The 14,847-nt window shown below is 38.2% G+C and overlaps 1 protein-coding gene across 1 annotated transcript in view; it reads left to right on the top strand.

The window, feature by feature from the left end:
- Positions 1 to 14,847, top strand: part of mterf4 (mitochondrial transcription termination factor 4) — a 29,063-nt gene that overhangs the window by 914 nt on the left and 13,302 nt on the right. Inside the window, exon 2 of the mRNA XM_039761767.1 lies at positions 4,300 to 4,780. Coding sequence (XP_039617701.1) covers positions 4,300 to 4,780 — 481 coding nt within the window. The remainder of the gene's footprint in view (positions 1 to 4,299; positions 4,781 to 14,847) is intronic.

Below are 14,847 nucleotides of genomic sequence, written 5' to 3'. Positions count from 1 at the left end.
CCATTCCATTAAACACTGAGAGAAGGCCAGCCCACTCATATGTTTATACACAGATAGAGAGAGAGAACTTTATTTATACCCAGAGGGAACTGGCTTTTGACAGGAGCTTATTAAATAAATAGATAAATAACAATATATACACATACACAGTATGGTCTGAACACACACACCAGAATGACTAAAAAGGAAGAAAATTAAAAAGAAAGAATGTCTTGACCTGGCTGTCATTGTCATAGTAAGACATTATGCAGACATATTGCTGTTGGTATAAAGGAGCCCCCGTAGCGTTTCTTGACACACTCCTGCTGAATAATTTATTGGATAAAAGTCCTCAGTGTTAGTGTGTAAGAGAGAGGATGTGCAGCATTGTTCATAATGACACTCAATTTTGTTTTAATTCTCACTCTTTGCTTTTACATCCGGGTGTCCAGAATATATCCTGTAACCTGAACCTGCCCTTTTAATTATTTTGTTAAGTGGGCCTCTCTTAAAGTGATGTTACCAGCCCAACACAACACAGCATAGAAAAGCGCAGTGGTCATCACAGAGTTGTGGAAGATGTGAAGGATTTCACTTACGACATTAAAGGAACACAGTCTCTTAAGGAAAAAGAGTCTGCTCTGCTTTTTATTTTGTAGTTCCTTTGTGTTCTGAGACTAGTCCAGTTTGTCATTGGTGTGGAACCCCAGGTATTTGTCAGAGTGCATCACCTCAACATCCACTCCCTGAATAGTGACCAGGCCTAGAAGCTCTTTGCTGCATCAAAAGTTCTCCACCTCACTGCTATACTCTGCTTCACCCCCCTTATCAATATACACCCCATAAGTGCAGAATCATCTGAGAATTTCTGCAAGTGATATGATACATATTTATAGTCTGAGGTGTACTGAGTAAAGAGAAAACCTAAGAGAGCTGAATATTAAACCGCATCAATGGTTTAATATAGAAGAGAGCTGTAACATCAAGGGGTTTAAGAAGGGGGAGCATGCAAATGGCATCAATATAATCAAGGACCAAAAGAAACATAGCCTGCATGACGTTTTTTCAAAAGAACATTTTAAAACAAGGTTTGTTCTGCAATAAATAGCCTAATGTCACCCTCTTTTTTATTAGGTTTTCATTGGGTAAGTTAAAAGAGATCTTATCATCAAGTTTATTATTTTTTAAAATTCAAAATGGAAATGACATTACTTAGCAGTATTACAAAAGTTTGCTCTTGGTTTCTGTGTAATATATATACATATATATATTGTATATGCATATATACAATATTGTGTGTGTATGTGTGTGTGTGTGTATATATATATATATATATACACAGTGGTGTGAAAAACTATTTGCCCCCTTCCTGATTTCTTATTCTTTGGCATGTTTGTCACACAAAATGTTTCTGATCATCAAACACATTTAACCATTAGTCAAATATAACACAAGTAAACACAAAATGCAGTTTTTAAATGATGGTTTTTATTATTTAGGAGAAAAAATCCAAACCTACATGGCTGTGTGAAAAGTAATTGCCCCTTGTTAAAAAATAACCTAACTGTGGTGTATCACACCTGAGTTCAATTTCTGTAGCCACCACCAGGCCTGATTACTGCCACACCTGTTTCAATCAAGAAATCACATAAATAGGAGCTGCCTGACACAGAGAAGTAGACCAAAAACACCTCAAAAGCTAGACATCATGCCAAGATGAAAATGAAATTCTGGAACAAATGAGAACAGAAGTAATTTAGATCTATCAGTCTGGTAAAGGTTATAAAGCCATTTCTAAAGCTTTGGGACTCCAGCGAACCACAGTGAGAGCCATTATCCATAAATGGCAAAAACATGGAACAGTGGTGAACCTTCCCAGGAGTGGCCGGCCGACCAAAATTACCCCAAGAGTGCAGAGACGACTCATCCGAGAGGTCACAAAAGACCCTAGGATAACATCTAAAGAACTGCAGGCCTCACTTGCCTCAATTAAGGTCAGTGTTCACGACTCCACCATAAGAAAGAGACTGGGCAAAAACGGCCGGCATGGCAGATTTCCAAGACGCAAACCACCGTTTAGCAAAAAGAACATTAGGGCTCGTCTCAATTTTGCTAAAAAACATCTCATTGATTGCCAAGACTTTTGGTAAAATACCTTGTGGACTGATGAGACAAAAGTTGAACTTTTTGGAAGGCAAATGTCCCGTTACATCTGGCGTAAAAGGAACACAGCATTTCAGAAAAGAACATCATACCAACAGTAAAATATGGTGGTGGTAGTGTGATGGTCTGGGGTTGTTTTGCTGCTTCAGGACCTGGTAGGCTTGCTGTGATAGATGGAACCATGAATTCTACTGTCTACCAAAAATCCTGAAGGAGAATGTCCGGCCATCTGTTCACAACTCAAGCTGAAGCGATCTTGGGTGCTGCAACAGGACAATGACCCAAAACACACCAGCAAATCCACCTCTGAATGGCTGAAGAAAAACAAAATGAAGACTTTGGAGTGGCCTAGTCAAAGTCCTGACCTGAATCCAATTGAGATGCTATGGCATGACCTTAAAAAGGCGGTTAATACTAGAAAACCCTCAAATAAAGCTGAATTACAACAATTCTGTAAAGATGAGTGGGCCAAAATTCCTCCAGAGCGCTGTAAAAGACTCATTTCAAGTTATTACAAACGCTTGATTGCAGTTATTGCTGCTAAGGGTGGCCCAACCAGTTATTAGGTTCAGGGGGCAATTACTTTTTCACACAGGGCCATGTAGGTTTGGATTTTTTTCTCCCTAAATAATAAAAACCATCATTTAAAAACTGCATTTTGTGTTTACTTGTGTTATATTTGACTAATGGCTAAATGTGTTTGATGATCAGAAACATTTTGTGTGACAAACATGCAAAAGAATAAGAAATCAGGAAGGGGGCAAATAGTTTTTCACACCACTGTATGTATGTTCACTTGTAATTTTCTTTTACATGCAAATGTAATACATTCTTTCATTCTGACATTGCTTAATTATATTTGTTAATGCTGGTGTATGGTGTCAGACGATTACAAGTAACACAGTTTATAATTATTGTATATAATAATCACATTCTATTGCTATGAATTTGATTAACAATGTCAATTATATTTATGCATAAACAGACGCATCTATTTGCAGAACTGGCTTACTCCAGTTCAGGATTGCAGGGCAGTAGAGTTTATCCCGGCAGTATTGCACACATGGATATCACAGGGTAACCTAACACTACATTATGTATGAAACCAGAGTGCTTTTAGATTGCCTGCTAGAACGTGTCAACTCTACACAGACCATGTCCAGACTGGGCATTGAACTGAAGTCACCTGAGCTGTAAGGTAGCTTTACAAAAGACTGTTCTTCCCACAGGTGTATCATGAAGCAATACTAAATATTAAATCTTCAATACATAGCTTGTAAAGATATGTGTCTCTTTGATTATTTATTTTGTTTTTGTTTATGCAATTAAAATCATTATAATAGGAGAAAAATATCACATAGTCCTTTATTTCTTTATGTAGAAAATATGATGACATTAGTGTGAATTTTATATTAAAATGTTTATGCAGTTATCTTCACTTTGCTAATGATTTCTTCAAGATGTGGAATCAGTAAGGTGCTGGAGACATTTCTTAGTTTCTGCACACTGTATCCTCATCTTTTTATCAGTGTGGTTTTCTGTCACTGTAACCCATTGTTTTTTTTTTTTTTTTGGTCAGATGGGTAAAGTGCATTGAGAGATGCTCTTTTTCACACTATTGTGAAGAGCTGTCATTTGAGCATTTGTGGCATTTCTGTTAGCTTGAACGGGTGCAGCCATTCTAATCTGATCTCTCTTTATTAAAAAGGTATTTTTACCGGCAGAAAGGCTTCAAAGTGAATGTTGTATTTATCTTAAGGAATTTGAAAACTCCACAAAATACAGTGTGTGAGAATCCCACAAGGGCAGCATTTTCTGAAATGCACATCTTACACCAATACACAAAGTCACAATTTTTGAAAGTTTGGTTGAATAACATCTAAACCTCTTGAGTATGTCTGTTTGAGATCTATAGCGAGTTGGTAGCCATATGATTGGTTGTTTAGAGGAGCAGGCCATTTACAATAACAAGGAGGTGTGTACCAAACAAAGTGGGCACTGCACTTGTTTCTATTGTAAAAATTGTTTATTATACCATAGTTATTAACATGTGATCCTTTAAAATATAGTTTCATACAGTTCACTGCATAATTCATAGCATGTTTTTACAGTTACAGATTGTATTTAAGAAAGTATTTTTTTTTTTTATCCCTGCAGATATTGCACTGGTTCTTCTGTTTTCCTTGCCCTCGACTGGCTTGCTTGAGGACAACTAAGTCCTCAATTTTTAGGACATGGGTGCTGGATCAAACAAGGGAACATTGTACTACTCGCAACCAATCGCAGAAGTATATTGTAAACAAAAACAACAAAGAGATTGGAAAGGCCCTTACACAGGATCTCCTAGACAAGTATGGACAAGTTAGCTTCAAGTACCCTAATGCAGAATTGACAATTTGCTCATTGTTAGACATGGGATTCATAGAAGAACAAGTGGTTAACCTTTTTGAAAGAACATCTAACTGGGATGCCTTACTTGCTGCTGATGGTCTTTCCAACATCTCACTTCTTATCACACTAGATTTAAATCCTGTGACCATCATACATTTGTTGGAGAAGTGCCCTGAGCTTCTGTGTATCAAAGGAAATCTCCTTGAGAAGCGCATTAATGGTCTAAGAAAGCTAGGTCTGGTTCAAGGTGAGCATTGAAACTAGACTTTGAAATAGGAGACCCATTCAATAGCTAAATGTATAAGCACTGAGCACTAATTGCTAAACAGTTATAACTGTTAGTATTATTAAACAGTTCATGCATCTTTTATTAGTTTTGTTATTTATTTAGAGCAAAGTCCAGCAAGATGATGACAAGTTCAACAGCAATTATTTTGTGTAGTGCTCTTTTCAGTGTTTCGGGACTTAAAGTGCTGATTAAACCGGTAAGTGCAAAACAGTGGATCAGTGTATGCACTGAAATACACTCTGCATCTGTGCAGCATATACTACCAGTCAAACGTTTTAGAACACCTCAGTTTTTTTTCACATTTAATCAGTTGAAATGTAATGGATTACCTAAAATGGTGAAAGTTAAGCTGTAAACAGCCAGAGGTTTTACATTTAAAGTTTAGGTTAGCCAAAACCAAAAAATGAGGATATTTCAGAATATTACAAATAGGCCTTCTTCAGGGAACAACTAACAGATTACAACATGCAGATATTCTTCAGCAATTTCAAGTAAATTAAGCTTTGCAAATTTCTGTGGATTACTTAAAACCCTCTGTCTCTCTTAAGCAGAGTTGGAACAGACTGTGTTACTGCACCCTCTGAAATACAACTTGGATAATATTACACTGGCATAGAATATATAAATAATGGCAAATAAAAAAATAGTCAAAGAATCATTAAGTATACAAAATTTTATTCAAATTTTTTTATTAATCAGAGTAGCCACCTTTAGTTGATATAACAGCCAAACTGTGGTAACCCTTTTGATTCAGAATGCCAGTCACGCCATGTGCAAGTCACCAACTCTGTCTCCAGTAAAAGAACCCAAGACCATCACACTTCCTCCTCCATGTTTGATAGCTGGCATCACACACTGATGAACCATCCTTTAACCAACTTAACGGCGAAAAAACACCCCAGCATGATGGATAAAGAATTTCACATTTTGATTCATCAGTCCATAAGACTTTCTTTTTTGTCCTTTAAGGAATGGCTTTCTTACTGCCACTTACCCTGTCAAACCTGCAGCACAAAGTCTCCTTTTCACAGTAGAAACCGAGACTTGCTTTTTGACCACTGTTAATCTGTGCATGAAGCTGTTGGGCTGTGAGGAGCCTATCACACAAGCTGGTGACACTCAGGAAGTTGTCTTCTGATTGGGTTGTGAGTTTGGGTTTGCCAGATCTCTTCCAGTTTCTTCCAATGCCTTTGGATTGTTTAGGGCATCACTGTATTAGCTGAAAGAGGTTTTTTTTTTGTTGTTGCAATTTCCCTAAATGAAACGCTTACACTTCTAAGGGTAATAATGCTCAGTCACATTTCATTTGTTAATTGCAGTTCTCTTGCCATTATCACTGAAATTGACAACTTTCTAGGGTGTAGAGGATGTAGTAACACAGTCTGTTCCAACTCTGCTTGAAGAGGAGACAGAGGGTTTTTAAGTAATAAACAGAAGTTGAGACACCTGTGCAAATTGTTTGCTTCAACTTGCAAGGCTTAATTCATTTTAATTGCTGCTGAACATCTGTAGGTTGTAACCTATTAGTTGTTCCCTGAAGAAGGCCTATTTGTAATATTCTGAAATTTCCTTTTTTTCAGTTTTTGCTAACCTAAACTTTACATGTAAACCTGAGGCTGTTTACTGCTTACCTTTTCGACATTTTAGGTCAGTTTAGAACTGAGGTATTCTAAAACTTTTGGCAATTAGTGTATATCTAGATTCTGGCACACTGAATAATACATATATAATACAGATCCTTCAATTTTACTGGAGGGGAAATTGATTTTTTTATATTTGTTATGCAAAATATTTTGATTAACATTGTAAATTTTGTAAGGAAGAGCTTTTTTTTTTTAAACTGCAGCACTGACCTTGCATGAAAAACAAGTGCTATGTTCACTAAGTGTTATACATTTTAATGCAGAATTCAGTCTTAAATGATTCTAATGTACTGAAGTAAGAGTTTTCATTTTTCTTTCAATTAGCTGTTGTATTCTTTGTGTAAACACCCATCCATTTATCATTTTTTAAACTTACAGGGAGCTAGAGCCTATTGCAACTCATGCAAAGGAAACAGTCATTCTATAAGGTGCATTTACATCCCCGTTCCAGTTCATGGTTAATATACACTCCCAGACATTATAGCGTCAACACATCTTTGGGAGGTGGAAAGTAAAGCCTAGTCAGAAGTTGGGAAGTTCATTGTCTGTGTGTCTTGCTTTCATTTAATCAAAACTGCTGCCACTTGTTTGTATGTTGTCTTGTCATTGTTGTTAATCAGTCCAGTTGCACTATTGACAAATTTCATTTTGGTTTTTATCATATACAGGTGCCGGTCATAAAATTAGAATATCATGACAAAGTTGAATTATTTCAGTAATTCCATTCAAAAAGTGAAACTCGTATATTAGATTCATTCATTACACACAGACTGATGTATTTCAAATGTTTATTTCTTTTAATTTTGATGATTATAACTGACAACTAATGAAAGTCCCAAATTCAGTATCTCGGAAAATTCGAATATAAATTAAGACCAATGCAAAAAAAGGAGTTTTAGAAATGTTGGCCAACTGAAAGGTATGAGCATGTACAGCACTCAATATTTAGTTGGGGCTCCTTTCGCCTGGATTACTGCAGCAATGCGGCGTGGCATGGAGTCGATCAGTCTGTGGCACTGCTCAGGTGTTATGAGAGCCCATGTTGCTCTGATAGTTGCCTTCAGCTCTTCTGAATTGTTGGGTCTGGCGTATTGCATCTTACTCTTCACAATACCCCATAGATTTTCTATCGGGTTAAGGTCAGGCGAGTTTGCTGGCCACTCAAGAACAGGGGTACCATGGTCCTTAAACCAGGTACTGGTAGTTTTGGCACTTTGTGCAGGTGCCAGGTCCTGTTGGAAAATTAAATCTGCATCTTCATAAAGTTTGTCAGCAGCAGGAAGCATGAAGTGCTCTAAAACTTCCTGGTAGACAGCTGCGTTGACCTTGGAACTCAGAAAACACAATGGACAAACGGCAGCAGATGACATGGCACCCCAAACCATCACTGACTGTGGAAACTTTACACTGGACTTCAAGCAACGTGGATTCTGTGCCTCTCCTCTCTTCCTCCAGACCCTGGGACCTTGATTTCCAAAGGAAATGCAAAATTTACTTTTATCAGAGAACATAATTCAGCAGCAGTCCAGTCCTTTTTGTCTTTAGCCCAGGCGAGACGCTTCTGACACTGTCTCTTGTTCAAGAGTGGCTTGACACAAGGAATGCGACAGCTGAAACCCATGTCTTGCATACGTCTGTGCGTGGTGGCTCTTGAAGCACTGACTCCAGCTGCAGTCCACTCTTTGTGAATCTCCCCCACAGTTTTGAATGGGTTTTGTTTCACAATCCTCTCCAGGGTGCGGTTATCCCTATTGCTTGTACACTTTTTTCTACCACATCTTGTCCTTCCCTTTGCCTCTCTATTAATGTGCTTGGACACAGAGCTCTGTGAACAGCCAGCCTCTTTAGCAATGACCTTTTGTGTCTTGCCCTCCTTGTGCAAGGTGTCAATGGTCGTCTTTTGGACAACTGTCAAGTCAGCAGTCTTCCCCATGATTGTGTAGCCTACAGAACTCGACTGAGAGACCATTTAAAGGCTTTTGCAGGTGTTTTGAGTTAATTAGCTGATTAGAGTGTGGCACCAGGTGTCTTCAATATTGAACCTTTTCCCAGTATTCTAATTTTCCAAGATACTGAATTTGGGACTTTCATTAGTTGTCAGTTATAATCATCAAAATTAAAAGAAGTAAAAATTTGAAATACATCAGTCTGTAATGAATGAATCTAATATACAAGTTTCACTTTTTGAATGGAATTACTGAAATAAATCAACTTTGTCCTGATATTCTAATTTTATGACCGGCACCTGTACCTTGCCCCTATAGTAGTTTTGAGGGGCTCCAGAGTTCACAAATTTTGCTCTCAAGGTTTTGTTTGTTTATTTTAATGCATGCAAAACTTCATTTTAAGGAACCCAGATCGCCATCAAATTAAAATAAAACTAACTCCTGCCTATGCAAGATCAGATTTTATTGCACATATTTTTTGACTAAAATAACACTTCATAGAATAAAAAAACAGCTACCGATTAAAACTAAAACCACACAAGCCAACCAAAAACCAATAGTTGATGTAGTATCCACACTTAACATGTATGCTCAGATCAACATACAGGGAAATATGTTATCAATGTAATGCTATAGTTACTTCATTGCATCTTAACATAGAACTCTTATCCATTAAGTTCTTGATGGGTAGTATTTAAGGCCAGAGAGATGACATCTTCCATTTTCTTTTCATTTGGGCTGAGAGCTGGAGTGGTTCAGTTGCAGAATACTGCAGTTCACCTGTACCATTTAATGTCTTTGAAAACCATATCACAAAAGTAAGGCATCCTGAATTGTATTAATTTAGAGTTATTGCCCTGATTTTCTTCCGGGTAGTACTATGGTGAGTCCTCTTAAGGCAGGTAGATAAAACAGTAAAGAACAATAAAACCTTGAAAATAGTTTCAATTACAGAGATCAGCTGTTCATGAAAGGTTTGTAGAGGCCAAAAAAACAGCATCCAGTCCATCTGCTGTGCCTTTTTACAGTGTCTTTGTAAAGGTCCTATGTACATCACATTCACTGAGATATAGCTCCGATCACTTATGAATGGATGTGTTGATGTAAAGTTGTTTCTTTTGAATTTCAAAATGTACTATAAAAATATATATTTTTAATAACATAATAAATTTAAGCCTTATAGATTGTTTTTGTGGCTTATCATTGTATTACTTTTTAATTTGATAGCTTTCACTAGGTGAAACAGTACATTTATTTATTTATTTTTTTGCTGTGTTTTATCATTTGATTGAAATGAAATAGCTTCTTTTTTTTTTTTTTTTTTTAAACAGTGTTTTTGATTTTGATACATCTGGACCTTGTGTTGTTGGTGCTGTTGCCTTATTCCGTTCTTCATCTCAGATTTGAATCTCAAAACTCCCCAAAGATAAGCAGTGAATGTGTGTATGTGTGAAAGTCCCCAGCAATGGCTTGGCCGACTGTTCGGCGTTGTTTCTGTCTACTAAAATAGGCTCTGGCTTCCCCTGATACTGAATTCAATTAAGCAGATCTGAGAAAGTATATACTGTGAGAACAGCTATCTCCAAAATATTAAATGTAGTTAGTGTCACTTTCAATCAGCTATACAATCAATGGCGAAGTGGATGAATATTTGTATATACCCTAGAGATTTTAAAGCAGATACTTTACCTTTCTTTTTTAGTTGCAAGCAGATGTTTCTACACATGGTCATACTTAAAGAATCGTGGATATCACCTTGGGTAGCAGTATCAGCGTACCAGTGCATTATTTGTGAAATGATATTTCTACTCATGAACATAAAAGCAGTTAACAGGAACATATTTTCATTTTTACAAATGATGCTGTAAAGTACAAAAAGTGTTAGGCTGTAAATGTATGGAGAAGAACTAATAAGACATTCCAATTGTGGTACAGTGATCCCTCGTTATATCACGCTTCGACTTTCGCGGCTTCACTCTATAGCGATTTTTTTCTCATACACGCTTACGTCACTACGCATGCGCTTTCTGAGAACTTTTATCTAAGCCCTACGATGGCTCCTAAACGTGCTGCTTTTTCTAAGCCTTCGGACAATAAAACTAAGCGCCGGAGGAAGATGCTTACTATCCAGGAGAAGGTGAAACTCTTGGATATGATTAAAGATGGCAATACCCTACAAAAGCCTCCTCACGCATATGAAAAGACAGTGCCAGCAACTGCCTATCAAGATGTTCTTCAGCCGCACCCAGACACCCACTGCCTAGTACTTCTTCACTGAAGACAACAACGCACCTGCTGAAGATACTGCACCACCTCTGAAGACTCTCCTACTGAGGTCGTGCCTTCATAGGTTAGTGGTTGTGTGCAATTAAATGTACAGTACAATAATCTATACTAATAAAAGGCAAAACCCTCACTCACTCACTCACTGACTCATCACTAATTCTCCAACTTCCCGTGTAGGTAGGTAGAAGGCTGAAATTTGGCAGGCTCATTCCTTACAGCTTACTTACAAAAGTTGGACAGGTTTCATTTCGAAATTCTACGCCTAATGGTCATAACTGGAAGGTATTTTTCTCCATTAACTGTAATAGAGTTGAGCTGGAAAGACGTGGGGGGCAGAGTTTCGTGTGACGACATCACGCCTCCCACGTAATCACGTGAACTGACTGTCAACGCAGTGCGTAGAAAACCAGGAAGACCTCCAAAAAGCGCTTAAGAAAACATGCATTATATAATTGAGAAGGCAGCGAAACAATAAGAAGCGGCGAGTGACATATACTACCATATTCATGAGTGCTGCTACCTCGGAAAGAAAGCAAGGTGTAAACCTAAACTTTAAATTAAGTTCATAGACAGGCTACCGCTGGCATTTCACATGCCCACAGGTAATGCGGGATACAAGTTTAATGAGAGGACGGGGATATAAGCGAGAGTTTTGATCACTTTGTAACTAAGTTAAAATTGTAGGTGAAGGGGTGTGCTTATGCAAATTCCGAGAGACTGTGTTTGTGGGGGATTGACAGTTAAGGCGGGTGGGGGAGTCACGTCATCATCTCCCCTCCCATTCATTTGATTTCGCTCTGAGCTGTGCTCCGCGGCTAACGCCGTCTTCCGAAGCAACTTCGTCACACTGCCACCAAATACAGAAAAATCCACAAGTTAATACACACGCTGTCTCTAGAGTTTCTACACACTGAATCCTCCAGGCACTACTTACAAAAGGTCACATTGACAATCGTGTTACGTTATTTTTAAAATCTTTCCTTTTCTTAGCTGCATGTGCTCCATAACACGTTAAAAAATAATGCATTTAATCACACTTTGCATTACAAGCAAAGGGGAGCTTTTGTCAATGCATGATTTCCTGGTACACCGATTACATTGATCAACGCATCCCGATTAATTTTACCCTCGCACCACCTTAGTTTGAGAAGTATGAAAAAATATGAGGTTAACACAAAAAAAAGATCACCAATTAAAGCTTTATGAATAATCGATTAAGCCATCAATAATTGTTTTGGTAAAGCCATCCTCCTTCCATTTTATAATTTTTCCGCCACTAGCCATGATTAAATGAACGGTAAAAAAGTAAGAGCAAAGCGAGGGTGACTTATTTAGGCAGGCATATATATGACAGCAACACTCATGACAATGTCAATCATGTTACGTTATTATTAAAATGTTTCCTTTTCTTTTTCATTACTTCTTTAACACACTACTTCTCCACTGCGAGGCGCAGGTATTTTGCTATATATATAATATATGAATTACCTCCAAAGAGCTGAGACTTTTGATATCATGAACGTGTGTACAAAAGGGGTCTCCTGCCCAGCAAAAGTCAAGCAGCCAGCGCGCGTGCATAGCCGTGCCGGCCTTTGAGACGCTGACTGCGCTTCTGCCTTAAGTCAAAGTGAGCACTTTTAATTTTTTTCATCCTCCCCCTGCGCTATAGCCCAGACAAGTGCAAACACGGGAAACCTTTTCTACACCACGGCAAAATAATATTAAGGCGATTCACACTTTCTTTTGCACGTATACGATTATGAGGTCCTCAGCTCGGATTTTGAAGACACGCACAGGAGTGGAGGACTGACAGTGCCATCACAGCCGATTAATGGCGGGACGTCTCACCAGTCTACACAAGACCCACCGACTGTCCCCAAAAGGCGATCATAACGTCAGCGAACACATCTCTCTATACTATATAAAAGAAAAAGGCAACTTTCCTTTCTTTACACCTTTTTTCCTTTGATCCCAAACCAAAGCCTTTCTCTCTTAACACTGCAGAGGACACAAAACAAATTTTCTTTAAATGCCGGTAAGGCACATTACCAGAGGCACAAATTTGAACGTTCACATAGAAAATGTAATTTCAATGTACCTGTACTTCTTAAAACGTTAATGTTTTACTGTTTAATAACTTATAGACTATAATTTATTATTTTTCCCTTGCACTCAGTGACCAAACCTATACACACACATATAGACACATACAAACATACACACAAGTATATGTATGTGTATATATATACACACACACACACACACACACATACATACATACACACATATATATAATTTGTGTGTGTGTATGTATGTATGTGTGTGTATATATGATGTAGATAGGTATGTATATCTATACTAATAAAAGGCAAAGCCCTCACTCACTCACTCACTCACTCATCACTAATTCTCCAACTTCCTGTGTGGGTGGAAGGCTGAAATTTGGCAGGTTCATTCCTTACAGCTTCCTTACAAAAGTTGGGCAGGTTTTATATCGAAATTCTACGCGTAATGGTCATAACTGGAAGCTGTTTTTCTCCATTTACTGTAATGGAGATGAGCTTGAACGCCGGGAGTTTCGTGTGACATCATCACGCCTTCACGTAATCACGCAGTACATAGAAAACCAGGAAGACCTCAAAAAAGCGCTGAAGAAAACATGCATTATATAATTTAGAAGGCAGCGAAACAATAAGAAGCGAGCGAGTGACATATACAACCATATTTATGAGTTCTGCTACTTCGGAAACAAAGCACGATGTAAACCTACACTTTAAATTAAGTTCATAGACAGGCTGCCGCTGGCGTTTGTAATTTAGTGCCTGCCCATATAAGGCCGTCCGTCAGCGGCAATCCAATAGCAAACTCCCACTAAATATTCACGGGTTAAGGACTGTGCTTATGCAGAGGAAGATGAGATGGTCAGGGTGGTGTTTGGTACAAACTCAGCGAAACTGCGAGAGAAAGTTTTAAGTGCCAGGACTAAGGTAACATTAAATACAGCCATGGACATAGCACGAGATGGCACCAGCACAGCTGGGAAACTTCGATGCATGTACACCGATCGGCTCACGTGAACTGGCGCAGTGCACAGATAAAAGCAACAGTTCCAAAGAGCTGAACAAAACCGAATTACACAATTGAAAAGGCAGCAAAAATATGGAGCGTCTGATACATACAAGCATATTCATAAATCCAGCTACTGCGGAAACAAAGCACACGGTGGAAAAAGTCAATGTCCCGCTAAAGGAAGACAGTGTAAAAAACCCGTGCATGCAGTGTGTCAGGTCTCAGATAAAGAAGAAGACGAGCTGTTTATTGATGCAGTAAGAAACGAATCGATGAATGAAACCTGTCATCTTTACAACGATTGACAAACACGGAATGTAACTTGAACACAACACATCCTACAAATACGAACCTGATTGAAAGAAATAATGATAATCAAATCCTTGATGACAGCAACACTCAGTAACACTCACAAAACAAATACTGTATATTGACAGTCATGTTACGTTATTTTTAAAATGTTCCCTTTTCTTTTTCTAGCTTTTTAACACACTACTTCTCCTCTGCAATACACGGGTATATATATATGTATATATATATATCCCGATCTACATACTCGAATAATGGATACTTTATTCGCCATCAATGATTGTTTTGGTAAAGCCATACTCAGTGTATTCATTAGATGAACGGTAAAAAGTAAGAGCGAGGGAGGATGACTTATTGAGGCATGCAGGCTGTAGTGCGTCAACTCTATCTGAATTGCGCGATCACATTTAAAAATATATATTTTCAAGTTCTATTTAGTCCATATGTGTCAAACTCAAGGGCAGGGGCCACATCCGCCCGGCGTAATTATATCCGCCCGCGAGATCATTTTATATACTGTATTATTGTTATTAATGGCCCGGTATATGAAGCGCTGGTAACACAATAAACTACAGATCCCATAATGCAGCGCTTCAGCTGCCTTGCCGAACACTTACCGCGTTAATCAAGTCTAGCTTATGATGCTGCAAGTTATTGCGAAGCTAGCTCACACGATGCTGAAGAGAAAAGTTGATTCTGAAAATAGAGCCTTTAAAACCGATGGGAGGCTGAGTATATGTTTACTGAACCCGTGTGTCTCATTTGTGGAGCT

The sequence above is a fragment of the Polypterus senegalus genome, chromosome 1 (genome assembly GCF_016835505.1).
Source record: "Polypterus senegalus isolate Bchr_013 chromosome 1, ASM1683550v1, whole genome shotgun sequence".
In the NCBI taxonomy this organism is placed as follows: domain Eukaryota; kingdom Metazoa; phylum Chordata; class Cladistia; order Polypteriformes; family Polypteridae; genus Polypterus; species Polypterus senegalus.
The sequence above is the reverse complement of the archived record's forward strand: the minus strand, read 5'-3'. Positions and strand labels throughout refer to the sequence as shown.